Source organism: Syngnathoides biaculeatus, chromosome 9 (genome assembly GCF_019802595.1).
Source record: "Syngnathoides biaculeatus isolate LvHL_M chromosome 9, ASM1980259v1, whole genome shotgun sequence".
Taxonomy (NCBI): Eukaryota; Metazoa; Chordata; class Actinopteri; order Syngnathiformes; family Syngnathidae; genus Syngnathoides; species Syngnathoides biaculeatus.
The window spans coordinates 22,379,389-22,406,487 of NC_084648.1; the positions used below are offsets into that span (position 1 = coordinate 22,379,389).

Sequence of the window (27,099 nt, forward strand, 5' to 3'; positions counted from 1 at the left end):
AAATTGTGTTTTTTGTTTGAGCTCATTTCTAATCCAACCAACCTGCTCACTCCTAGTGAGAATCTCAACATATTCATTTCTGCCACCTCCAGTTCTGCTTTCCGTTGTCTCTTCAGCGCCATCCATCCATCCATCCATCCATCCATCCATCCATCCATTTTGTAACGCTTCTCTGGGTCAGGTCGCGGGGGAAGTAGCTTCAGCAGGGATACCCAGACTTACCTTTCCCCAGCCACTTCTTCCAGCTTTTCCAGAGGTATCCTTCCAGCGTGTCATTGGTCATCCTGTGGGTCTCTTTCCGTTGGGACTTGCCTCGAACACCTCACCAGGGAGGCGTCCGGGAGCCATCCAGATCAAATGCCCTAGCCACCTCATCTGGCTCCTAAATGCGGAGGAGCAGTGGCTCAATATTGAGCCCCTCCCGGATCACAAGTTTCTCACTCCATCTCTCAGGAAGAGCCTGGACACTGCGGAGGAAACTCATTTCGGCCGCTTATATCCGGGATCTTGTTCTTTCGATCACGACCCACAGCTCGTGCCTATAGCTGAAGGTAGGAATGTAGATCGACTGGTAAATTGAGAGCTTTGCCTTTCGACTTAGCTCCCTCTTCACCACAACAGACCGATGGGGATGTTGCACCAATCCTTCTGCCAATCTCCTGCTCCATTCTTCCCTCACTTGTGAATAAAACCCCAAGATACTTGAATTCCTTCACTTGGGGCAGGATCTCATCCCCGACCTGGAGAGAGCATGCCACCCTTTTCTGACTGAGGACAATTGTCTCAAATTTGGAGGTGCTGATTCTCACCCAATCCGCTTCACACTCGGCTGCGAACCGGTCCAGTGAGAGTTGGCAATCACAGCTTGATGAGGCCAACAGAACCACATCATCGACAAGCAGCAGAGATGCGATGCTGAGGTCACCAAACCGGACACACTCTACGCCTCGGCTGCGCCTGAAGATTCTGTCCATGAAAGTTATGAACAAAATCGGTCACAAAGGGCAGCTTTGGGAGAGTCACACTTTCACCGGAAACTTCTTCTTTTCCTTTCGGCTTGCACACCAGACTTATGCATGCAGTACCACAGTTCCTCTCTTGGTACTCTGTCATAGGCTTTCTCTAGATCCACAAAGACACAATGTAGCTCCTTCTGACTTTCTCTGTACTTTTCCACGAGCATCCTCAAGGCAAATAATGCATCTGTGGTACTCTTTCTAGGCATGAAACCATACTGTTGCTCACAGATACTTACTTCTGTCCTGAGTCTAGCCTCCACTACTCTTTCCCATAACTTCATTGTGTGGCTCATCAACTTTATTCCTCAAAAGTTCCCACAGCTCTGAACATCCCCTTTGTGCTTAAAAATGGGAACTAGAACACTTTTCCTCCATTCTTCAGGCATTTTTTCGCCCGCTACTATTCTGTTGAAAAGGTTGGTCAAAAACTCCACACCCATCTCTCCAAATTGCTTCCATACCTCTACCGGTATGTCTTCTTCTTCTTTTCCTTGCGGCTTGTCCTGTTAGGGGTCGCCACAGCATGTCATCTTTTGCCATCTTAGCCTATCTCCTGCATCTTCCTCTCTAACCCCAACTGCCCTCATGTCTTCCCTCACCACATCCATAAACCTTCTCTTTGGTCTTCCTCTCGCCCTTTTGCCTGGCAGCTCCATCCTCAGCACCCTACCACCAATATACTCACTCTCTCGCCTCTGAACATGTCCAAACCATCGAAGTCTGCTCTCTCGAACCTTGTCAACAAAACATCCAACTTTGGCTGTTCCTCTAATGAGCTCATTTCTATTCCTATCCAACCTGGTTACTCCGAGCGAGAACCTCAACATCTTCATTTCTGCCACCTCCAGTTCTGCTTCCTGTTGTTTCTTCAGTGCCACCGTCTCTAATCCGTACATCATGGCCGGCCTCACCACTGTTTTGTAAACTTTGACCTTCATCCTAGCAGAGACTCTTCTGTCACATAACACACCAGACACCTTTCGCCAGCTGTTCCAACCTGCTTGGACCAGTTTCTTCATTTCCTTACCACACTCACCATTGCTCTGGATTGTTGACCCTAAATATTTGAAGTCGTCCACCCTCGCTATCTCTTCTCCCTGCAGCCTCACTCTTCCCCCTCCACTTTTCTCATTCACGCACATATATTCTGTTTTACTTTGGCTAATCTTCATTCCTCTCCTTTCCAGTGCATGTCTCCATCTTTCTAATTGTTCCTCTGCATGCTCCCTGCTTTCACTGCATATCACAATATCATCTGCGAACATCATGGTCCAAGGGGATTCCAGTCTAACCTCATCTGTCAGCCTATCCATTACTACTCCAAACAGGAAGGGGCTCAGAGCTGTTCCCTGATGCAGTCCCACCTCCACCTAAAATTTTTCTGTCACACCTATGGCACACCTCACCATTGTTCTGCTGCCATCATACATGTCCTGTACGATTTTAACATACTTCTCTGACACACCAGATTTATGCATGCAGTACCACAGTTCCTCTCTTGGTACTCTGTCATAGGCTTTCTCTAGATCCACAAAGACACAATGTAGCTCCTTCTGACTTTCTCTGTACTTTTCCACGAGCATCCTCAAGGCAAATAATGCATCTGTGGTACTCTTTCTAGGCATGAAACCATACTGTTGCTCACAGATACTTACTTCTGTCCTGAGTCTAGCCTCCACTACTCTTTCCCATAACTTCATTGTGTGGCTCATCAACTTTATTTCTCTATAGTTCCCACAGCTCTGAACATCCCCTTTGTGCTTAAAAATGGGAACTAGAACACTTTTCCTCCATTCTTCAGGCATTTTTTCGCCCGCTAGTATTCTGTTGAAAAGGTTGGTCAAAAACTCCACACCCATCTCTCCAAATTGCTTCCATACCTCTACCGGTATGTCATCAGGACCAACTGCCTTTCCATTTTTCATCCTTTGTAGTGCCTTTCTGACTTCCCCCTTAGAAATCATTGCCACTTCCTGGTCCTTCACACTTGCCTCTTCAACTCTTCCTTCTCTCTCATTTTCTTCATTCATCAACTTCTCAAAGTATTCTTTCCATCTATTTAGCACACTACTGGCACCAGTCAACACATTTCATCTCTATCCTTAATCACCCTTACCTGCTGCACATCCTTCCCATCTCTATCCCTCTGTCTGGCCAACCTGTAGAGATTTTCTCCTTCTTTCGTGTCCAACCTGGTGTACATGTCTTCATATGCCTCTTGTTTAGCCTTTGCCACCTCAACCTTTGGCATACATCGCATCTCGATGTACTCCTTTCGCCTCTCCTCAGTCCTCTCAGTATCCCACTTCTTCTTCGCTCATCTCTTTCCTTGTATGACTCCTTGTATTTTGGGGTTCCACCACCAAGTCTCCTTCTCACCTTTCCTACCAAAAGACACACCAAGTACTCTCCTGCCTGTCTCTCTGATTACCTTAGCTGTCGTTGTCCAGTCTTCCGGGAGCTTCTGCTGTCCATCGAGAGCCTGTCTTTCCTCTTTCCGAAAGGCCGCACAAGATTCTTCCTTTCTCAGCTTCCACTACATGGTTCTCTGCTCTACCTTGTCTTCTTAATCTTCCTACCCACCACCAGAGTCATCCAACACACTACCATCCTCTGCTGTCGAGCTACACTCTCCCTACCACTAGTTTACAGTCAGTAACCTCCTTCATATTACATCGTCTGCACAAAATATAATCCACTTGCGTGCTTCTACCTCCGCTCTTGTAGGTCACTATATGTTCCTCCCTCTTCTGGAAATAAGTGTTTACTACAGTCATCTCCATCCTTTTTGCAAAGTCCACCACCATCTGTCCCTCAAAGTTCCTTTCCTGGATGCCGTACTTACCCATCACTTCTTCATCGCCCCTGTTTCCTTTACCAATATGTCCATTACAATCTGCACCAATTACAACTCTCTCGCTGTCTGGGATGCTCAGAACTAATTCATCTAGTTCCTTCCAGAATTTCTCTTTCAACTCTAGGTCACATCCTACCTGTGGGGCATAGCCGCTAATCACATTATACATAACACCCACAATTTCAAATTTTAGTCTCATCACTCGATCTGATACTCTTTTCACCTCCAAGACATTCTTAGCCAGCTCTTCCTTTAAAATAACCCCTACTCCATTTCTCTTCCCATCTACGCCGTGGTAGAATAATTTAAACCCTGCTCCTAAACTTCTAGCCTTACTACCTTTCCACCTGCTCTTTTGGATGCACAGAATATCAACCTTTCTCCTAATCATCATGTCAACCAACTTCTGAGCTTTTCCTGTTATAGTCCCAACATTCAAAGTCCCTACACTCAGTTGTAGGCTCTGTGCATTCCTCTTTTTCTTCTGACGATGGATCTGGTTTCCTCCTCTTCTTTGTCTTCGACCCACAGTAGCTGAATTTCCACCGACGCCCTGCAGGTTAGCAGGTTAGGTTTGTGCCCCAATAGGGCTGCATTAACTTTCACCGGAAACGAGTCCATCTTATTGCCGGCAATGTGGACCAAACTCTGACACCGGTTGTATGGGGACTGAACAGCCCATATCAGAGGTTCGGTACCCCATACTCCAGAAGAAATCCCCAAAAAACTCCTCGAGTGACTCCTCGAAAGTCTTCTCCAAGTCCACAAAACACATATAGACTGGTTGGGCGAACTCCCATTCAACCTCGAGCATCTTGTCGAGGGTGTAGAGCTGCTCCACTGTTCCACGGCCAGGACGAAAACCACATTGCTCCTCCTGAATCCTCGAGTCGACTTCCAGACGGACCTACCTCTCCAGCACCCCTGAATAGACCTGACAGGGAGGCTGAGGAGTGTGATTCATCACCTATAGTTCGAACACACTCTCTTGTCCTTGTTCTTAAAAAAGTGTACCACCACCCCAGTTTGCCAATCCAGAGGCACTGTCCACGATGTCCACGCGATGTTGCTGTGGTATGTCAACCAGGGCACCCCCACAACATCCAGAGCCTTTAGAAAGTCCGGGCAAATCTCATCCACCCCCGGGGGCCTGCCAACATGGAGCTTTTTTACGTTAGCAGTGCCCCATACCTACTATACGCTCCGCCCCTCTCTTCACCAGAGTGTCCAAGACATGTGGTCGCAAGTCCGATGACACGACCACAAAGTCGATCCGATCCCTGGCTACAGAAACTAGCTCTTTTGCGCCAAAGTCTCTAATCTGTACATCATGGCTGGCCTCACCACTGTTTCATAATCGTTGCCCTTCATCCGAGCAGAGACTTTTCTGTCACATAACTCACCAAATACCTTCCCCCAGCTGTTCCAGCCTCCTTGGACCTGTTTCTTCACTCCTTTACCACCCTCACCATCCCTCTGGATTGTTGATCCCAAGTATTTGAAGTCATCCACCCTCGCTTTCTCTTCTCCCTGGAACCTCATTCTTTCCCCTTCGCCCCGCTCATTCACGCACATATATTCTGCTTTACTTAGTCTAATCTATTTCTCTCCTTTCATGTGCATCCCTCCATTCTTCTAATAGTTTCTCCACCTGCTCCCCGCTTTCACTGCAGATAACAATATCATCTGCGAACATCAAGGCCCGAAGGGATTCCAGTCTAACCTCACCTGTCAGCCTATCCATTACCACAGCAAACAGGAAGGGGCTCAGAGCTGATCCCTGATGCAGTCCCACCTCCACCTTGAATTCTTCTGTCACACCTATGGCACACCTCACCATTGTTCTGCTGCCATCATACAATATCCTGTACTGTTCTAACATATTTCTCTGCCCCACCAAACTTGCGTATGCAGTACCACAGATCCTGTCTTGGTACTCTGTAATAGGCTTTTTCTAAATCTACCAAGACATAATGTAGCTCCTTCTAATCTTCACCCTACTTTCCCACTAGCATCCTCAAGGCGTTTCATGCATCTGTGGTCCTGTTTCTAGGCATGAAACCATAATGTTGCTTGCAGAGTCTTCTGTCCCGAGTTTCCAGTACTCTTTCTCATAACTTCATTGTGTGCCTCATCAACTTTATTCCTCTATAGTTCCCACAGCTCTGCAAATCACCTTTGTTCTTAAAAATGGAAACCAGCACACTTTTCCTTCATTCTTGAGGCATCTTCTTGCCCTTGAGTATTCTGTTGAATAAGTTGGTTAAAAACTCCACAGCTACCTCTCTAAAGTGCTTCCATACCTCTAAAGGTATGTCATCATAACCAACTGCCTTTCCATTTTTCATCCTCTTTAGTGCCTTTCTAACTTCCCCCATACTCATGACTGGCTCTTCCTGTCCTTCACCCTTGCCTCTCCCACTCTTCCTTGTTTCTCATTTTCTTTATTCATCAACTTCTCAAAGTATTCTTTCCATCTATTGAGCACACGACCTCCACCAATCAACACATTTCCATCTCTATCCTTAATCATCCTTCCCTGCTGCACATCCTTCCCATCACTATCCTTCTGTCTGGCCAACCTGTACAGATCTTTTTTTCCTTCTTTCGTGTCCAACCTCGTGTACATGTCGTCATATGGCTCATTTAGCCTTCCCCACCTCTATCTTTGCCCTTTGTCGCGAGTCAATGTATTCCTTTCGCCTCTCCTCAGTCCTCTCAGTGTCCCACTTCTTCGCTAATGTCTTTCCTTGTATGACCTCGTGTATTTTGGGGTTCCACCACCAAGTTTCCTCCTCCCCTTTCCTACTAGAAGACACAAGTACTCTCCTGCCTGTTTCTCTGATCACCTTGGCTGTAGTAGTCCAGTGTTCCACGACCTCGTCCTGTCCATCGAGAGCCTGTCTCAGCTCTTTCCAAAAGGCCCCACAATATTCTTCCTTTCTCAGCTTCCATCACATGATTATCTGCTCTACCTTTGTCTTCTTAATCTTCCTACCCATCACCAGAGTCATCTTACATGCCACGATCCTGCTGTCAAGCTACACTTTCCCCTACCAGTACCTTACAGTCAATAACCTCGTTCAAATTGCATCATCTCCACAAAATATATTCCACCTGCGTGCTTCTACCTCTGCTCTTGTAGGTCTCTCTATGATCCTGTCTCTTCTGGAAATAAGTGTTCACCACTCCCAATTTCATCCTTTTTGCGAAATCTACCACCATCTGACCCTCAAAGTTCCTTTGCTGGATGCCGTACTTACCTATCACTTCATCACCCCTGTTTCCAACATGTCGATTACAAGATGTCCATTACAATCTTCAGGAATCACAACGCTCTCTCTGTCTGGGATGATCAGCATTACTTCATCTAGTTCCTTCCAGAATTTCTCTTTCAACTCTAGATCACATCCTACCTGTGGGGCATAGCCACTAATCACATTATACAAGAGACACCAGGTTCCCCTGCTAAACCAGCACATGTCAAGGCCCATCTTAAGTTTGCTTATGACCATTTGGATGATACAAAGAAGTCATGGGAGAAAGTTTTGTGGTCAGATGAGACCAAAATTTAACTTTATGGTCATAATTCCACAAAGCATGTTTGGAGGAAGACGAATGATGAGTTCCATCCCAAGAACACCATCCCTACTGTGAAGAATGGGGGTGATGGCATCATGCTTTGGGGGTATTTTTCTGCACATGGGACAGGAAGACTGCAGTGTATTAAGAAGAGCATGACCGCGGCCATGTATTGTGAGATTTTGGGGAACAACATCTTTCTCTCAGGCAGAGCATTGAAGTCGAGTTGTGGCTGGGTTTTTCAACATGACAATGACCCAAAGCACACAGCCAGGAAAACCAAGGAGTGGCTCCGCAGGAAGCATATCTGACGTGACCTAGCCAGTCTCCGGACCTAACCCCAATCGAAAATCTTTGGAGGGAGCTGAAACTCCCTGTTTCTCAGCGACAGCCCAGAAACCTGTTTGATCTAGAGAAGATCTGTGTGGAGGAGAGGCCTAAATTCCTCCTGCAGAATGTGCGAACCTGGTGAACAACTAAAGGAAATGTTTGACCTCTGTAATTGCAAACAAAGGCTACCATACCAAATATTAACATTGTTTTTCTCAGGTGTTCAAATATTTATTTGCCGCTGTATCATACAAATAAATAGTTAAAAAATTATAGATTGTGATTTCTGCATTTTTCTTCTTTGATTATCTCTCTCAAAGTGGACATGAACCGACAATGAAAATTTCAGACCCCTCCATGATTTCGAAGTGGGAGAACTTGCAATATAGCTGGGTGTTCAAATACTTATTTTCTTCACTGTATGTTGAGGCTATTTCGAAGCTGCAGGAGGAATTTGATGCCAGATTTGCAGACTTCAAGACGCACAGAGCCACATTTCACATTTTTGCAGAACTCTTCTCTTTGGCTGTGCAAGATGCTCCTCTTGTGCTTCAAATAGAGCTAATTGACCTGCAGTCTCACTCTGAACTCAAAGACAAGTTCAGGGAGGTGAGTGGAGAAGCAGACAAGCTTGGGCAATTTTTGAGAGAAGTGACCCCCAGCTTCCCTAAACTTTCCAGAATGTTCAAGCGGACCATGTGCCTTTTTGGGAGCACATACTTGTGCGAAAAGCTCTTCTCCACCTTGAATGTCAATAAATTCAAGTACAGGTCCGGACTTACTGATGAGCATCTTCAAGCCCTACTGAGGGCCTTCCTCAAGGCAAATGTGGCTCGGCTATGTGAGAAAAAGTACTGCCAGGTTTCTCCCAACAAGAAGTAGGCAAGAGAAGCCGTGTTCAGGACAGTTAATGTTCAATGTTCCATTCATGTTCAGAAAGTTAAAAGTTAGAGAAGTGTTTATTTGTGCTTATTTATTTTTTACTTTATTTTATGTTAAAAAATAAACACATTTGAGAACATTGGAATGTTTTTATCTGATCTTTTCTTGTAGAAATCTTTATGCGGCCCAGCTTCACCGAGACTCTGCCTCAAGCGGCCCCTAGTTAAATTGAGTTTGAGACCCCTGGTCTACGATATTGGTTGGTATAGGTAAGTAAACATTTTGGGGCTGTTAGTACAGGGTTCCCTCATTACTTCGTGCTTCACTTTTTGCGGCTTCTGTGATTTGTGTCACCCCCCCCCAAAATACAAACATATTGGCCTATTGCGGGAAGACTCATTGATACAAGGCGCGTGATTGGTCTCCGGCACAACATTGACCAATGAGAGCATGTGTTGATTTATCTTGTGAGCTGATTGGCTCCGCATCATCGAAGCCTAACCCAGTAACTTCCGTTCCACCCTTTCCTTAGTCCTTCCTTTCGGCTATTTTTGTATACGCTATTGACTGTACAAAAAGCGAAAGCTTCCTCCAAAGCACCCAAGAGGAAGAGGAAAATGATCCCGATCAGCAAAAAAGTAAAACTTTTGGATATGATGAAGGATGGCAGAAGTTAAGCTCTTGTGGTGCACCATTATGGCGTGACTCACAATGTCGCCGAAGCTCTGTGCTCATACGAAAGCTTCCTCGGAAGTGCCCAAGTGGTAGAGGAAGAAGATGACTATCAGCGAAAAAGTAAAACTTTTGAATATGATCAATGATGGCAGAAATTACGCTTTTGTGGCACTCCATTACATTGTGAATGAATCCACAATGCGCTACATAAAGAAGGATGTGGCAAACATCTGTAAAACCGCAACAATAACTTTTAATAAGGAAGCGAAACTTGTGGTGACTGTGAAAAAAAATTTGGATTTTTCAAATGAAAGCTGCGTTAGCTTTGTGGCTCGCACAATGCAGAAGAAAGGCCCAGTGACAATGATGAACCTGCCAAAGAAGTTACTGACTAACTTCAAGCCAGCACTGGTGCTGCAAGGAGCAATCATCCCTCGAGGAAGAGGCTTTTCAGCAAGCAATGGTTGGTTTGAAAAATTTTAAAAGCGTTATGGTCTCAGAAGTGTGTCTCAGTATGGTGAGGCTGCCTCCGCTGACAACGATGCTGCTTGTCGTTATGTGGAGGAATAACTTGCACAAAACATTGACGACAATATGGTACGAGCTGTTGTTAGCAATTGTGTTGACGGGGTTTTGTAAGGACTGGAGTATACAAGTATAGGCAAGTATAAGGAAATTTTGAAAGAGAAGAAAAAAACAGACAACTCCATATTTTTCTCAAAGATAAAAACCTCAGTTACACTGTCAGCACCTCCAGCAGAAATTCTCCAAGTGAGGAATGTTAATTACATATGTACTGAAATAAAAATGTTACTGTGCAGCACAACTAGACACTTGTTCCATTGAAAATGTTTGTCTTAAATGTGCAAAGTTTGAAAAAGTACTGTACTGTTGACTTATTTTAAACGTTTTGGTACCCACATACACACAAAAAAATCTCAATTTTCGACCACTTGTACAGGTTGAGTCGCAGGGGAAGTCGCTTCAGCAGGGATGCCCAGACTTCCCTTTCCCCAGCCAATTCTTCCAGCTCTTCCGGAGGGATCCCAAGTCGTTCCCCAGCCAGCCGAAAGACATAGTCTCTCTGGCGTGTCCCGGGTCCTCCCCGGGGTCTCTTTCCAGTGGGACATGCCCACAACACCTCAACAGGGAGGCGTCCGGGAGGCATCCAGATCAGATGCCCCAGCCGCCTCATCTGGCTCCTCTCAATGCGGAGGAGCAGTAGCTTGACACTGAGCTCCTCCTGGATGACCGAACTTCTCACCCTATCTCTAAGGGAGCACCCGGACACCCTGCGGAGCAAACTCATTTCGGCTGCTTGTATCTGGGATCTTGTTCTTTTGACATCGACCCACTGCTCGTGCCCATAGCTGAGGGTAGGAATGTCGATTGACTAGTAAATTGAGAGCTTAACCTTTCGACTTAACTCCCTCAACGGACTGATAAAATGTCCGCATCACTGCAGACACCGCACACAAGATCCCAAGACACTTGACCTCCTCCACTTGGGGCTGGATATCATCCCCGGAGAGGGCACGCCACCCTTTTCTGACTGAGGACCATAGTCTCAGATTTGGAGGTTCTGATTCTCATCCCAAGCGCTCCACACTCGGCTGCGAACCGCTCCAGTCAGAGTTGGAGATCACGGCTTGATGAAGCCAACAGAACCACATCTTCTGCAAAGAACAGAGATGTGATGCTGAGGCCATCAAACCGGATACACTCTACGCCTCGGTTGCATCCAGAGATTCTCTCCATAAAAGTTATCAACAAAATCGGTGACAAAGGGCAGCCTTGGTGGAGTCAAACTCTCACGAGAAATGAGTCCGACTTATTGCTGGCAATGCTGACTAAATTCTGACCCCGCTTGTACATGGACCGAACAGCCCGTATCAGGGGGTTCAGTACCCTATAATCCCGAAGAACCCCCCACGAGACTCCCCAAGAGACATGGTTGAACGCCTACTCCAAGTCCACAAAACTTATGTAGATTGTTTGGGCGAACTCCCATGCACCCTAGCGGATCCTGCTGAGGGTGTTGAGCTACATTACTCCGCTTGAGTCTCAGATTAAACTTCCCGACAGACCCTCCTCTCCAGCACCCCTGAATACACCTTACCAGGGAGGCTGAGGAGTGTGATTCCCCTATAGTTGGAACACACCCTCCGGTCACCCTTCTTGAAAAGGGGGACCACCACACCAGTATGCCAGTCGAGAGGCATTGTCCCCGATGTCCACGCGATGTTTCGGAGGCATGTCAAGCAGGACAGCCTCACAACATCCAGAGCCTTTAGGAACTCCAAGCAAATCTCATCCACCCCCGGGGAAGGCACCAAGGGCTTTTTAACCACCTCGATAAGATCAACCCCAGAGATAAAAGAGCCCACCTTAGAGAACCCAGACTCAGCTTCCTCATGACAAGGTTTGTTGGTGGAATTGAGGAGGTCTTCGAAATATTCCCTCCACTGAGTCACAACATCCCGAGCTGAGGTCAGAAGTCCCCCATCCCCACTATACACAGTGTTGATGGTGCACTGCTTCCCATTGTTGAGACGCCGGACGGTAGACCAACTCCTCATCTCAAAGATAAAAAAAAACTCAGCTCTATACACTGTAAGTGCCTCCAGCAGAAGATTCCCCGAGTGAGGAATGTTAATTTCGTAAAAATGTTATTTGTGCAGCATTATGTTTTTAGAAATTTAACTAAAAACTTGTACTGTTGTAATTTTTGTCTCTAGTTTCCAAAGTTTACTGTACTATTGACACATTTTAAAGATTTTAGTCCACCCCCCCCACACACACACAACACAAAAACAACTCCCCATCTCAAAGGTAAAAAACTCAGCTACATTGCCAGTGGCTCCAGCTGAATAGTTTCTGAGTGATGAATGGTAACTATACAGTAATATAATACAGTAAGTTTTATAATTTATATTTATATTCTAAATTTATATTCTTGTATATATTTATATGGTTTACTAATTAGATTAGATTTAACTCAATACCTCTTTTTGTCTCAAATTTGCAAAGTACAAATACTCTTTACATATTGTAAATGTTTTGTTATCCCCATAAACATCCATGCACCCCTACTTCACAGTTTTTCCCTGTTCGTGGGTGGTTCTGGTCCCAATTAACCCGAAAAATACCAATCTGTGCCTATCCCGCATGAATTGCAGGGGTTTTTTGTATTTGGGTTTGTGTCAAAGTTTGTTTGACTCATACATGCTTTAATATTCAATGTATTCTATTGTTTGGATGTCTTATAGAAGTGGGGTTTCTGATTAACAGCTATGACTACAAACTAGATCAAAAAAAGTAAAAATAATGATAATCAGACATACAAAAATGGAAAAAAGACTGGCTGCTGGGTTAGGATAAATATGTTAAGTTGTTTCATGCATTTAGTCCACACGAGAGAACAACTTTGAGGCATTGTGTGAAGATAGTAATTTACCCAAAATTATGGGGCACTTAGTTGTTCCCTTTAGTAAGCATTATATTGTGTGACTTACACCTGCAGATCAGAATCAGAATCAGAATTTACTTTATTGGCCAAGATGGAGCGGTCTTCCACCTGACCTCAGGAAATTATTTTGAGTTTTATATCGTAACATCGATTCGCTCACTCTAATCTGAGGAAATACTGAGTGTAACACCTTGGCCCCAAACCAGTAGTGAAGGGCAAAGTGACATTCGGCTTCAAAGCTTATGTCGAGTAAAAGTGGCCGCAGAAAATTAAATCTCATTTGGGCCAGTGTGTGTTGAGTGGTAAAAGCCCTGTGAACAGGGGAACATGAGATCTCATTTAAGGAGATGTGTGTCGAGCGGGAAAGCTGGGGAAATTTCGTTAAAAAGCAACGCACTTGATAACATTTTTTCCTTTAACAAAAACCAATAAGATGTGATTGACCAACCATCTTTATTGTGCAACTACAGTATATACGTGCATTGATATATGGTATGTGTTGTGCGGAAATCTTATATTAGTATCAATAATAACTCTTCATAGGTAATATTCTGTTCAAGGATATCATTGAAAGCGACAATCCGTGATTTACTCTTAAATATATCTGCAATACTGACTTCCTGAGTATAAAGCGTTAATATGGATGAAACATCGAGTCATGAACAACTGAAAAATGAGAGACGATGTCTAATTGGTTCATGAGGCTTCCCTTTGCCCATCACTACAAACAAGATCATGTTCCTTAAAATGGGCTTGCTCAATGCCTTGGCGGAGCCTGACTCCGAGCCGTCTCTCGCTCATTCCTCAGTGGAGCCGGATCCCGAGTTGCCTTTTGCTCCTGCCTCGGCGGTGCATGACCCCGAGCTTTTTTAAGGAGAGAACACAGGTTGAGGGAACGTTTTTATTTTTGCGGGGAACTCTAGAATGCAACAGATGATCGGACTTGTAGCTTGCAGCTGTGATACCTCTTAATGAAACAATTAGTCTTTGAGAGTGCTTCCTCCGCTTCCTGAATGGACTCAAGGGGAAAATACACTAAATGTGGCGTATGAACACAATTCGCAGAGGCCTTCTCCAGTGGTGGTGCTGCGGGCCACTCCAGTTACCTGCTGGCTTAAAGGTGAGCATTTTCTCACAATACGTACTGCTTGCCATGCAGTTCTTCTGCTAGGCAGAATTGTGGCTTTGAAATTCGGCCCTTGTGAGCTGGCTGGGTTGGGAGTCTCAGGAGTTGCGTTTGAGGCTCTGGAATTTCGTCTTTTATGTGTTCGCCTCTGAGCAGCCGCATGCGTTTGGAGCTCGTGAAATACGACGGGTATGTGTTCAGCGTGCGTTGCATAATTTAGCCGATGAGCTTCCGCATGAGTCTAGGGCTGAAGAATTTTGGCTTTTATGTCTTCCTTTGGAAAGCACCATGCATGTGTCTGGAGGGGCCTCGAGGAATGACATTGCATGCATATAATGACATACTGACTTCACGGTTGACCAGTAGTGAAGAGGAAGTCACACCTGAGCATGTCTGCTGGCCGGTTGAATTATGTGAAGCAGATGCAAGCCAAATTAAGATATGAATAAACAAGAACTCTAATTAGCATAACGGAGCCCCCGGGAGGCAAAATAAAAGCAGGCAATGTTTGAATGTGCATTCTGAGTGATATGACGATCCAAAATCTATTGGCAGATAAGCGCTTTGGTGAGTACCCATTCGTTCTGAAATAATAATGAAATGGTAAGGGAAATTAGAAACAGGAACGCTAAGTGAGAGAGTCGGAGACAAACATCTATAGAAACTCTGTGGTTGTTCCTGTACGGGATGACAGAGGGGATTTGTGGCTTTGCAGAGAATGGGTAATTAAATAGGAGTGTTGGCTGGCTGATGTCGACACAGTGGTTGGATTTATAGGATGGTGGGTTGTGATGTTGGGGACATTTGAGATCTTTTGATGACATTAGAGTGATTTGGTGTGGATGGTGATCAGTCCAGCAGATTTGCAGACACACAAGGAGGGAAGTTTATTTTGTTGTGAATACCTCGCAAGAGATGAGCGTGCGTCACGGCACCCACGTGAGTGGCGAAGGGGGACAGGCGGAGCACATTCTGATGTGTGTCTGGCCGGGTGGCTGGTGCGCTACCGAGTGGCAGTTGTCTCCATGTAACGGCAGAATGGGGTCCCATGGGAAGGAAGAGAACGCTCAAGACTGGGCACCATGCTAGGCAAACAAATTATTCCACTTCTCCCAAGGATAACAGAGGCCAGCCTAGGGCGAATCCCCACTGGGTCCGTGACATCACAATGGTTAGGTACTAGGACGTAGCTCGCCTTGCCTGAGCATAAACAGCAGACTGGGAGTGCGCAGAGCACTTCGTTATGGGAATTGTGGTTAAGCTTGGAGGAGCAGGGGATTTGCTACTGTGAAAATGCTGTCACCTTTTATGCATGTTGACGGCCGGGAGAAGGCGGGTGAGTGGTGAATTTGAATACATTGCTAGAGAACCACCCATGTGGATGAGAAGAGAACGGGAATTGTAAAAGTGGAATTACAGCAGCAAATCAAAACACGGTATAATTTTGAGATCTCAATTATGAACTGAAATGTACATTGATTAATATTTAATGTTGTATTTTCACTGTCAATGATACATTCACTGTGCATGACTTGAACTGTATGTTTTTCTTTTTGCACGAGTTTTTTTTTTTTTTCCATTTTTACAGGATGGAGTACAGTGTAACCGGATAAAGTGTTTATGAATGTTTTCAGGAGAGAGTGGATCAACGAGTGCTGACGAGTGTGGTCCATTTGATGTTGCTCAGCCTTGCCACAGCAGTCCAGGATGAAGGTTCACCAACCTGGTGCCATCTGTCACACTATGTCAAAGTGCCAGATGGGTAAGCCGCACAAGAACGTGGACCTGAAAGGGATGGCCCTGGACCACTTCAGATTGCTGAAGAGGAAGACAGAAAAGCTTGTGAGTGTCCCAACAATAGCACAAGGAAGAACTTAGAATAGAGAACACACGTTCAAATGCAGACGAAATAGCTAGTGATTATGATACCGACCATGCAGTCAGACCCAGGGAGGAGGACATGCTCATTTTGGAAACACTGACTGGTAAGCATTTGTGAATTTTTTTTTTTACCCATAAGCTGATAAATATAAATGGCTTCACTATCCTTAATGGATATATATAGTTTTTGGTCTTTTTTAAAGATTATGCACCGCCTTGTATTTAGTCCAAGTTGGTATATATTCACAAGTAAGGATTTTAATGACCGAAATCTGTTTAAAAACTTGTAACGTCAATTTGAGAGCAATACCTAGTCATAACTTGCTTCACCTTAAATATAATTTCCCATACCTGTAGTAGACTGATGCCATAATCAGACAGTACTGTCAAGTAGGTTGCCAGGCCACAAATAGCAATGGAGCGAATTGATAGCAATTGGCTTGTATGGGTTGGTTTCATGTGTTGAGCTGAGCCCTAGAACCAACTCTCAAATGGAACACCAGATATTGCCAAACAAAATTATACTTAATTGGGTCACCAGCACGGCAAAGATCTCTCTGATAAACGTAGCCTTTCCACTTAGCATCTCACTGCATTGCATACGTTATACCAAAGTCAGTAACCTTATATAAACCTGATTATTTTTCATATCTTTGTATTACATACATATATCGGGGTTAGCAACCTTAAGAACCCAATTATTATCATATCTTTGTATTCACATCTTGTTTTTGACATGAAGACATCAACAGGATGCAGCTGCCACCTCACACCCACCGGTTTTTCAAGACGTTTGCAGCGTCGCTGAGTTACTGAACAGGAAGCCTGTCACACTCGAATCACCACATAGGATGTCTGCAAGCAGAAATTGATTTCAACTATTTTTCCATTATACCTTGAGCAGAAAATATGATGCTTTGAAACGGCTTTGTGAAAATAATATAACCTGTGTATGACTGTCTCTCTCAGACAAGGCAACACATGATGAGCAACCAACTAAAACAAGCATGAGAATGCATGAGAGAATTGTATTCAGAAGAATGTTGATACATTTATGCTATTGCTCATTGCTCAACGCGAGTTTGTGGTTACATTTTTAAAGATGCACTTATTGATTAAAGGGAAAATGACAAAATTGAGTGAAGATGAGAAGGGCGTGACAAGTCAAGCCAGGGATGGCGAAAGGGGCCCAATAGGATAAACCAAGTGAGCCCTTCCCACTGGGTGTGGATTCAGCCAACATTTTCCCAAATGTTCCTCCAAAAAGCTATAAAAAACCTTGGATACAGAAGTCCGGGGCTTTTTGTTCAGTTCTCGCTGACAAAGAGAAAAGGGCTTTCTATAGGTGTAATAGTCGTGTGGCAAGCTGGCGGGGAGTAGTCTTCGAGCAACTTGGAATGTTTATTTTTGACGACTCCCTTTAAGATTGGGCGCAAGTAAAACAACTACTATAATAAGGTAATGGCACGGTAATACCAGCGATATTACGTGGTTACCTATGAAGGACAAGTTGGCTTGACAATTTATCCTTAATCCCGAAAATCCTTATTACTAAATTAGGCTTCGAGCTATGTAGGACTTGATAACCCCTAACAGGCTCACTTAAAAATGTCTGTCTTCCCGAATTTCTGACGCTGTTGAATGCTTTGAATCTTACTTCATTTATTTTGCTTTTTACTATTTTTATCATTTATCTCATCCTACTTACCATCAGTATTATGTAGTATCATCAAACTTACATCTTCATCTATCTTTGTCATTCTTATATTGAGTTGTCTCATTATTACCATTCTACCTCATTAACGATCGAGCGTCAACGACATTAACATCATTTAGTCGTAAAATTCCATTTTAATCAGTCACTCATTGATAATCTCCGTCTTAAAATAAAACAAATCCATACGATCCTAACTAGGATTGTTAAATTTACTAGGTCAATTACAAGTGCAATCGATTCATAAGAGATGAATCTGCTGTAAAAGCGGAGCGATCACTTTGTCAATTTGTTACTCTGTAAGGTTACTCGACAAGGGCTGATAAATGAGGGCAGACTGTATTGGCTCTGCACAACTAAAGGCAGTTCGTACACCTAGGCGAATTCATCTCGACACCGACTTAAGAAGCTCCCATCCTCCTCCACGCACGGCGTTAGAGTCGGCTGGGGTAAAGGGGTACCTTAACCCTTTAAATGGAGAATCAGTCAGGACATTTCTCCCGATTAGTCCTGCAGATAAACGGAATCTGACAGTACCCAGACCCGTCATTCCCCATTTTAGTCACAATTTTTCCAAGATGTCATTAGCAAAACCGATCAACTTCATACTGAAAGCTGTAAATTGGTAACTTGCGGTTTTGTTTGGGGGCTAAATGCTTAAAATATAAATGGAGATGAAGTTTTTGTGTACTGGACTGATATGGGTCTTTGAGCTGTAGAAGTTTCTGAATGTGAACAATTTTTTTTTTTTTTTATATCCACAGGGGTTCATGCTGAATACCCATGGAAACAACAGAAGAAAGGTTTTGTTGCCATGAGAGTCAACATATTCACCAGAAAATGGAAGGTTATCCAGATGATCCGCTGCAGTGCATGACAGAGCACCCAGGATTTATTCCCAGCTTTCTAAACCAATGAGTACTTGAGGTTGTCTATCTCCAATTCAAGTAACAATATTGGGAGTGACTGGAATTTCCACAACACGAGTAAGAGCTATTTTAAAAATTATTAATGGTAATATTTGTCCAAATCAGCCCAGCTTTTTGCCATTTCCATTCAGATTTTTCGAAATAAAGAATTGTTTACATTTTTGTTCCTGCTAAAAGCGGTATTTGTCCAAACAATGCTTGTTCAAAAAAAGTTCCATTCTGGAAAATTGTCATATGAGTATATTTTCTTATTTTCAGGATAATACTGCTTATTCACAGCTTGTGAGATGGTGTTGGGGAATTGTAGGTAGAAAAAAAACACGGGCCACTTCCATCCTACTGTGTGTGGAAGATTTCTGACTGATGACCTGTCTTTATGTAAATGTTGTAATTTATATTTATCCATCCATTATCAAAGCCACTTATCCTCACAAGGGTCAAAGGAGAGCCAGAGCCTAACCCACCTGTCATGGTCCTGCCGGTCCAGCCCTGGCTGTGCGGGTTGTCGCACTGATTGGGAGGCGCCTCATGCTGGCTGATTGGCCCCGGTGTATATAGGACCATGGGGACTGCCTCCTTTGATACTCCTGCCTGCTTTGATCAATCTCCCATGAGACACCGACTCCTGCCTGCCCGCTGACCTGCTCTCTACACCCAACGTCCTGACTAACGCTGCTGCACCTGACTGCCTGCCCGATCACCGACTGTGGAACAATAAACGCTTTTCCCGAATTATCTCTGCGTCTCCCGTGTACTCGTGTACCCGTCTTGATGGGTCGCGACACCAGCCAGCATCGGCCGAAAGGTGGACTACACCTTGAACTGGTCGCCAATCAGTCACAGGGAAACTTTATATATATATATATATATATATATATATATATATATATATATATATATATACACATGCCTTTTCTTTTGCCGCTTATCCTCAAGAGGGTAGCGGGGAACTGGTGGAACCTATCCCGGCTGTCAACGGGCAGGAGGCGGGGGTACACCCTGAACTGGTTGCCAGCCAATCGAAGGGCAAATGGAGACAAACAGCTGCACTCACAATCACACCTCAGGGCTGTTTAGAGTGTCCAATCAATGTTGCATGTTTTTGGAATGTGGGAGCAAACCGGAGTGCCCAGAGAAAACCCACGGAGGCACGGGGAGAACATGCAAACTCCACACAGGTGGGTCCAGAATTGAACCTGGGACCTCAGAACTGTGAACCCAACGCTTTACCAGATAATAAAAAAAGTATTTCAACACCCTGCTATATAAGTTCTCCCACTTAGAAATCATGGACGGGTCGGAAATTTTCATCATAGGTGCACGTCCACTCCGTGAGAGATAATCTAAAAAGAAAAATCCAGAAATCACAAGGTATGATTTTTTAACGATTTATTTATGTGATACAGCTGCAAAAAAGTATTTGAATAACTGAGAAAAACAATATTAATATTTTGTAAAGTAGCCTTTGATTTCAATTCCCGAGGTGAAACGTTTCCTGTAGTTGTTCACCAGGTTTGCACACACTGCAGGAGGGGTTTTGGCCCACTCCTCCACACAGATCTTCTCTAGATCGGACGGGTTTCTGGGGAGTGGCTGAGAAACACGGAGTTTCAGCTCCCTCCAAAGTTTCAACTGGGATAAGGTCTGGAGACAATTTAGAGTGTCCAATTAATGTTGCATGTTTTTGGGATGTGGGAGGAAACCGGAGTGCCCGGCGAAAACCCACCCAGGCACGGGGAGAACATGCAAATTCCACACAGTTGGGTCCGGGATTGAACCCGGGACCTCAGAACTGTGAGGCCAATGCTTTCCATCTGCTCCACCGTGCCTAAAATGCTCTAAATTTGCTTTGCTTTGCTTACCTTTTGTACTCCTGAGCGCAAAACAAGAAAAAACAAAAACAAAAACAAAAAAAACCTCCCTACTTTTTAAACTGACACATGACCCCTTCCATGCTGACTTGAACAAAATATATGAGTGGGGCCAGGAAAGAAATGAAAATACCTTTTTCTGTCATGATCCCTGTCGTTCAGTTCCTCTCTTTGAGATTGGGTGCCTTGTCTCTACCTCTCCCTCGCTGTTTCCTGAGCAATCAGGGTCACTTGTGCAGCACACCTATCTTCAAGCAGCAGTAATTACTGCATTTAGAGCCTCTCAATTTCTATAGCCTTCACCTAAATATTGACGGATCTTTGCCTTACTGTACTCATACTTCCAGTTTTTGTGATACGATACCATTATCCTATGACCCAGAACTGTACTCACCCTATTGTGTTCTTCTCCTAGTCCAGTGTTCCTTTCAATTTCCGAGCAACTGTGAGAATTGTTTGCTGGATTTGACTTTAAACAGTATGAAATCTTGTAGAACAATAAGCCATTGATCTGCGATGTCCAAAGTTTAAACAATTGATTTTTTGTGTGTGAGTGAAACAAAGTTGGGAATGTTTAAATTTGTGTTTTTTTTTAAACATGCGTAATTCAAATTCTCTTTGAATTTTTATTTAATTGAATCCAGTTTTGTTTTCTGTCTTCCTGTCCTGCTGGCAGTTTGTCAGGCGGGGTGGCCTTGGGGATTTTGGCGTGTGTTGTTTTTCTTTCCTCCTGTCCTGCTGGCAGCTTGACACAGGATAGCCCCCCCCCCACCCCACCCCCCGACGATCTGCGTACGTGAGACACCTCAGCCTTGAGTTTGACAATAGGAGCATTATAGTACTAGTTATAAGTAAAACAGGTAAATTAAAAATACAAAGCAAGCCTCCCCACCCAAGCCACTTTCCCATTACAAATTGCCCCACAATCCACCTTTTTGAACAATAATTTGATTTGGACCTCCTAATATATGTCAATATGAATTGAAAAAGTAAATCCATTAACTTCTGCATTATTACAATTAAAAGTAATCTCCATCATCTCCAAATTTAAATTGTATTCCCTTACATTAATCTCAATGTGCTCAATGTTCTTTCATTTGTTTTTCATTGATGTGCGCTCTATGTAATCCAAGACCTAATCCATATGAAAAATGTTTTGAGGTAACTGTATTGACATTATATAAAGGCACGAAGGTCACAATGTATTTGATGTTTAATACAGGAGTAACAGTAATCACTATCACATAGTCTATTACATGATCATACAATCACTTTAAAGATAAGGATAAATGGAATTATATAATCCAAATCCAAAATAAGATTTTTTTTTTTTACCAACAATGATTCATATTCATGGAAAACAGACTAGCTTTCACATGCAAACATTCTTGTGTATTTTCAAAACACATTTTTTATGTATACTAAAAGGGCTACTGTCATGAAATGTATGATTTTTTAGTATGTTATTCATGAAAAAACGGCAGACAATATGGGCCCATGCGTTATTTCACCATAAAACATGATGACGTTTGACGGATACAGCTTTTTGTAACTCCTGCCATGAAAATCCTCCTGAGGGATTTGTTTTCGAGAAGAAGCAGGAAGTGACATAAAGGACAAAGGTGCCTCCAAGTGGACTCGTTTGTTTCTATTAGTTTTACCTCCGGGAAGGTACCTCATTGTTCCTTCGTGTTAGCCAAAATGTCGGCTTATTGCATTGCTGGACATTGCTTGAACGCTCGGGAGAATGGATTTACCCTTCATAAGTTTGCAACAGACCCGGTTCGTCGTTAAAAATGGATTGCACGGGTGCAGAGGACGAGAGCTTCGTGGGTTCCAAAGAACAGGTAGGTGTGTATACAGCTACTAAAAAAATAATAGTTTGGGGCGGACCATGTCGGTCTCTCATAACGTAACAAAAGATCCGCATAAGAAATATGTCGATGTGCGTGTCGGACGGCGTCGGGTTGCTGTGTCGCTTCGCCAGAGATAGCTACGCTTAAGGCTCGCGGACGGCAGCGGCTCTGAAGAACCCAGCCGAGAATGCCGCACTCAGCCACGTGCATACAGTAAAGCGCCTCGGCTCGACTGTGTTGTTCATCACGTACTGCGGTGTCTATGAACAACCCCCTAAAGCAGCACGGCTCGGCTCCATTATATGCCACCACGGCACCGGAAATCAGCCACACCAGCTGAGGCGCCGCGTTCAGCGGTCACGGCTTCTGGGAAGGCTGGGCGACGGGCTTTGCGGACGGGGGCAGCTCTGAAGAACCCAGCCGAGAATGCCTCACTCAGCCACATCCGCGCAGTGAAGTGCCCCGGCTCGACTGTGTTGTTCATCGCGTACTGCGACGTCTTTAACAACCCCCTACAGCAGCATCGCTCGGCTCTGTCATAAGCCAAACCGGCCGGCTGCGAAGAGCCGCGATGGCTCATCTCCGCCGCGGAAATGGATCAGACGGGGATGCGGTTTGGCCATGATCGTATATCATCTGAATATGGCTCGAAACAATAGTGTAATATAGCCCTGAGGGCTCGAAACAATAGTCTAATATTGCCCCGGTAACTTCACTCGATTGTGTGGTCTTCTCCTTTTCGAAAAGAGCTTCCATGTCAGAAGGGGTGCGTTTGTCTCCAATAGTTAGGGTGCACCATGTTTTCATTGGCGAATGTCCGGGTGACGTCACAGACGGAGGATGCAGCCAATATGGCAACCTCTTGGATATCGTAGAATAACACTTCTGCAACTTTTGGACGACGTATAGACAGTGAAGTGAATCATGTTATATGTATTTTTCATTACAACATCTATTTTAAAATGTTTATAGGGATGACATTTGGGCTTTAAAAAACACACCACTGCTTCAGGCCCTGTCACTAGCAGCTGTAATATTCATTTGAATCAGCTCCCAAGTCACTGGACTTCATAATGGCGTCATGGTTTTGATGTGACGGCTGGCTGCAATAAATCCCGTTGTTTTGAGAATCCAGTGAGTTGTCCGACACCTATAATATATGAGACACAGGAAAGTATGCAAAGTTAAGCAATTTAAAAAATCTCAATATATAGACCCATCCATCAATCTTGGGGACTGGGGTTTTATGAAAAAAAAAAAAAAAAAAAAAAAAAACATTAAGATCTGAACTGGAGATGGTCTCCCTCAATTGCAAAAATGTTTTGCTGAGACAAGTTGGGATTTATTTGAACATGTTGGCCTTGAGGAATTCACATATATGGTGCTATTCTGTATCTAAAGTTGAACAGAATATGGAACAATCATAGAAACATCCAAGTTTGTCGTTATCAGCAACCACGGATGACCTGACACACCTGGAATCTTCTCAGAGATTCTGATATCGCTTTCAAGTCAGGTGACAGGGTCTTTCATGCAGTCGCAAGAGCTGACTGTCATGCTCCTGGCATCCTGCCCAGGCTGGGCGTGGCCAGCCAATTAGTCGGCACACACCTGCATCCTGTTTCAGCTGATTACACCCCGTACTTATAGGACACGTGGGACAACTAGTCCTCTGCCAGATCGTTGATTCCCATGCCTCGTTCCCGCACTCCCGTATACCTGACCTACCGTGTACCGACCCTGGCCTGTTCCCTGACCATCCTAGTAAGCCTCCCTCTTCTGATACTGCTGCTTTTCCAGACTGACTCGCTGATCATCGACCACGGACCGAATAAAGGCTTTCTGTACTCTACCTGCTTGCCTCTGGAGTCGTGCATTTGGGTCCGCCCTCGAGCCCCGGTCGTGACACTGACCCGAAAAGGGGGATTAAAGAGGCCAAACGCACCTACAAAAGGAAAATTACTACCACCAACAACAGGCAGGGAGTGCAGCAACTCAATTTCAAGGGGAGGTCACCCATCATTTCCAACACCAAAGCATCACTGGCAGATGAGCTAAACTGATTTTTTGCACACTTTGAGGAAAAGACCAGAACATCAGAGATGGGAACATCACCAAATAAATCTCTTCCTGACACTCACATCCAGGTACAGTCTGTACAGGTGTATGAGATGAGACAAGTATTCAGATCTGTGAATCAAAGGAAGACAGCTCGTAGTTTGAGTACTTGGGAAGGTACTCAAAGCCCGTGCTTTTGAGCTTGCCCTGGTGTTCACAAAAATCCTCAATCTTTCTTTGTTACAAGCCGCTGTCCTACCCTGCCGCTAATCAGATATCATAATGCCTATTCCCAAAAAAGTATGCTGTAAATTGTTTAAATGACTGCAAACTTATTGCTCTCACCCCCACTTTCACAAAATGTCTTGGGAGCCTCATACTAAAGCACATACTGTAAATAATGGATTACCCCGGATCTTAGACCCCTTTCCATTCGGCCACATGGAAAAGAGGTCAGTGGAGGATGCGATCACCATCATTCTCCACTCAGTGCTGGAACACCTAGAAAACAAGAACTCATATGTCCAGATGCTCTTCGTCGATTACGGCTCTGGATTTAATACCATGAAACCACACATTTTGAATAGAAAACTGCTTCACCTTGGTCTTCACACACAGCTCTGCTCCTGGATTATGGACTTTCTCCAAAACTGCCCCCAAACTGTCAGACTTGACCCTATCCTCTCTTCCTCCATCACTCTCAGTAAATGCTCCCCTCATGGCTGTTTGCTGAGCCCTCTTCTGTACAGCTCTGATTGCACACCCCATATACCCCTCCAATCACATCATTACATTTGCATATGACACAACTGTGGTGGGACTCATCTCAGGGGAGGATGAGTTTGCCTACCGTGTTGAGGTCCAAAATCTCTCTGTGGTGCTCTGCAAAAGAAAACCAAATAACTTATATTTGACTTTAGGAACTGCTTTTTTATCCCTGTTCTACACACCTGTCCAGTCCCATCTCACTCACACAGACACATTGCCTTCTGAGAGAGGTGAAAAGGCTTGTGTTGGTGACGGAGGAGGGGCTCGTAGAGGCTTTAAATTTACTCGCCTGCAGCATTGCTACACATGATGATCGTCAACAGTACTTGAAGAGGAAAGAACATGATAAAAAAGAGGCCTGTTTCATCCCTTATAAAAACTTGCTCGCTGATGAGGTTAGCAAATTCTTCCTCCACATAACGATGAGCAGCACCATACAGAGTCATGCTTCAAAGGCCGTATCTATTTTGAAATTTTTCGTTTGAGCCTTTTCTGGTCAGAGGTGTGAATCACTGCATTCTCCATTTACACAATTCTCTTGTCATGCGGAAATATCACCTCTTGGGCGCCGCGGAGGATGCTTTCTCATGAGCACAACGGTTAGGCGGTATTGTATCAACATAATCAAAAAAGTTATGCCTAAAATGGTTATTACTTAAACTTAAACAAAAAAGGTAATTGTCAACACAACACTAAGATACAGTGTGTCTGCAAGACGGTCATCAGCGTGGATGAGACCATAAGCAAAACAAGGGAATGGTGGGACAAGCCAAGTTGCTGGGTGAGGCTTCGATGATGCACAGCTATTCAGCTCGCGGGATAAAGCCACTCATGCTCTCATCTGTCGATGTCGCCGGGAACCAATTACGTGCCTTGTATAAAAACATCTTTCTACAATATGCGATATAGCTGTATTTGCTCACGTTTGTTTTTAATGATTTTTTAAATGCATAAAAACCCTTGAAGCACTAAAGCTGCAAAATGTGAAGCACGAAAAGGCAAAGGAACCCTGTACACCACAGACACCTTCTCCTGGACTACCACTACCACAGCTATTGATACGAAAACCTGACAATCTATTCATTTCCTCAGGATTCCAACAACAAACAACCCATGTAAGAGGCTGCTGGTAGCCTTGTACCACTCTGCTGTTGAAAGCAATTTACCATACTTCAGTGAGAATTTGAGATCACTGTTCGATGAAGCCAACAGAACCACATTATCTGCAAAAAGCAGAGATCCAATACTCAGGCCACCAAACTGGACACCCTCTATGCTGTGCCTGCACCTAGACATTCTGTCCAGAAAAGCAAGTAATTGAATTGGTGACAAAGGACGGACTAGGCGAAGTCCAACACTTTGTCACGATCCTGCCGCTCCAGCCTGGGCTGTGCGGGTGCCAGTGCGGTTGCGCTTATTGGGAGGTGCACACCTGAGCCTCATGCGGGCTGATTATCCGGCATATTTATATGACCTCGATAACGACTGGCCCGCGCCAGTTCGTTGAGCTTCATGTCCCGTTCGAGCACTCCCGTATCCCTGATCGACAGCCCGTGTGTACTGACCTTCGCCTGTTCTCCGACCAACCCCGTAAGCCTGACTCCTTTGACACTTCTGCCTGCTTTGATCATTCTCCTGTGTACCGACTCCTGCCTGCCCGCTCACCTGCTCTCTTCGCCCGACGTCCCAACTACTGCTGCTGAAACTTACTGCCTGCTCGATCCCCGACCTCGGAATAATAAACGTTTCTCCCTGAACTACCTTGCATCGTCCGAGTCCTGCATTTGGGTCCTACTCCCGTTCCGATGGGACGAGATAGAACGAACTGGCCAACACAGGACCCAGCAGGAAAGACCCGGCGCCGGGACCGATGCAAGGTAGAATGTCTGTCGGAGGACCAAGCCTGTCCGATCCGGGTAGGCTCCTTGACGTTATCCGCTTCCGTGTCTTACGCTCCGCCAGCGAGGTATGAATACGTCCCGACCACGACCCGTCTGGCTCCTCATATTCTTCTGGACTCTGACTCTTCGGAACATGAGGAGGACCGTGATTTGTATGACCGGCTGCCGGAGTACGACTCCG

General features: G+C 44.6%; 1 protein-coding gene and 1 long non-coding RNA gene across 8 annotated transcripts in view; one reads left to right on the forward strand and one right to left on the reverse strand.

Moving 5' to 3' along the window:
• The window catches only part of LOC133506635 (uncharacterized), a 44,493-nt gene extending 25,167 nt beyond the window's left edge, over positions 1–19,326 (forward strand). For 4 of the 6 annotated variants that reach the window (XR_009796562.1, XR_009796559.1, XR_009796561.1 and 1 more), the window contains 3 exons: positions 8,842–8,939; positions 15,575–15,782; positions 18,300–19,326. This is a non-coding gene — a long non-coding RNA (uncharacterized LOC133506635). The remainder of the gene's footprint in view (positions 1–8,841; positions 8,940–15,574; positions 15,783–18,299) is intronic. The other 2 variants (XR_009796563.1, XR_009796564.1) reach the window with 2 other exon arrangements.
• The window catches only part of LOC133506633 (P2X purinoceptor 3-like), a 66,175-nt gene continuing 54,716 nt past the window's right edge, over positions 15,641–27,099 (reverse strand). The window contains exons 8-13 of one of the 2 annotated variants that reach the window (XM_061830963.1): positions 25,100–25,131; positions 24,850–25,000; positions 24,659–24,750; positions 20,469–23,341; positions 16,599–16,676; positions 15,641–15,758 (exon numbers count right to left, since the gene is read on the reverse strand). In XM_061830963.1, coding sequence (XP_061686947.1) covers positions 24,736–24,750; positions 24,850–25,000; positions 25,100–25,131 — 198 coding nt within the window. In that variant the 3' untranslated portion in view covers positions 15,641–15,758; positions 16,599–16,676; positions 20,469–23,341; positions 24,659–24,735. Of the gene's footprint in view, positions 15,759–16,598; positions 16,677–19,337; positions 25,001–25,099; positions 25,132–27,099 lie in introns of those variants that run through there. The other variant, XM_061830962.1, reaches the window with a different exon arrangement.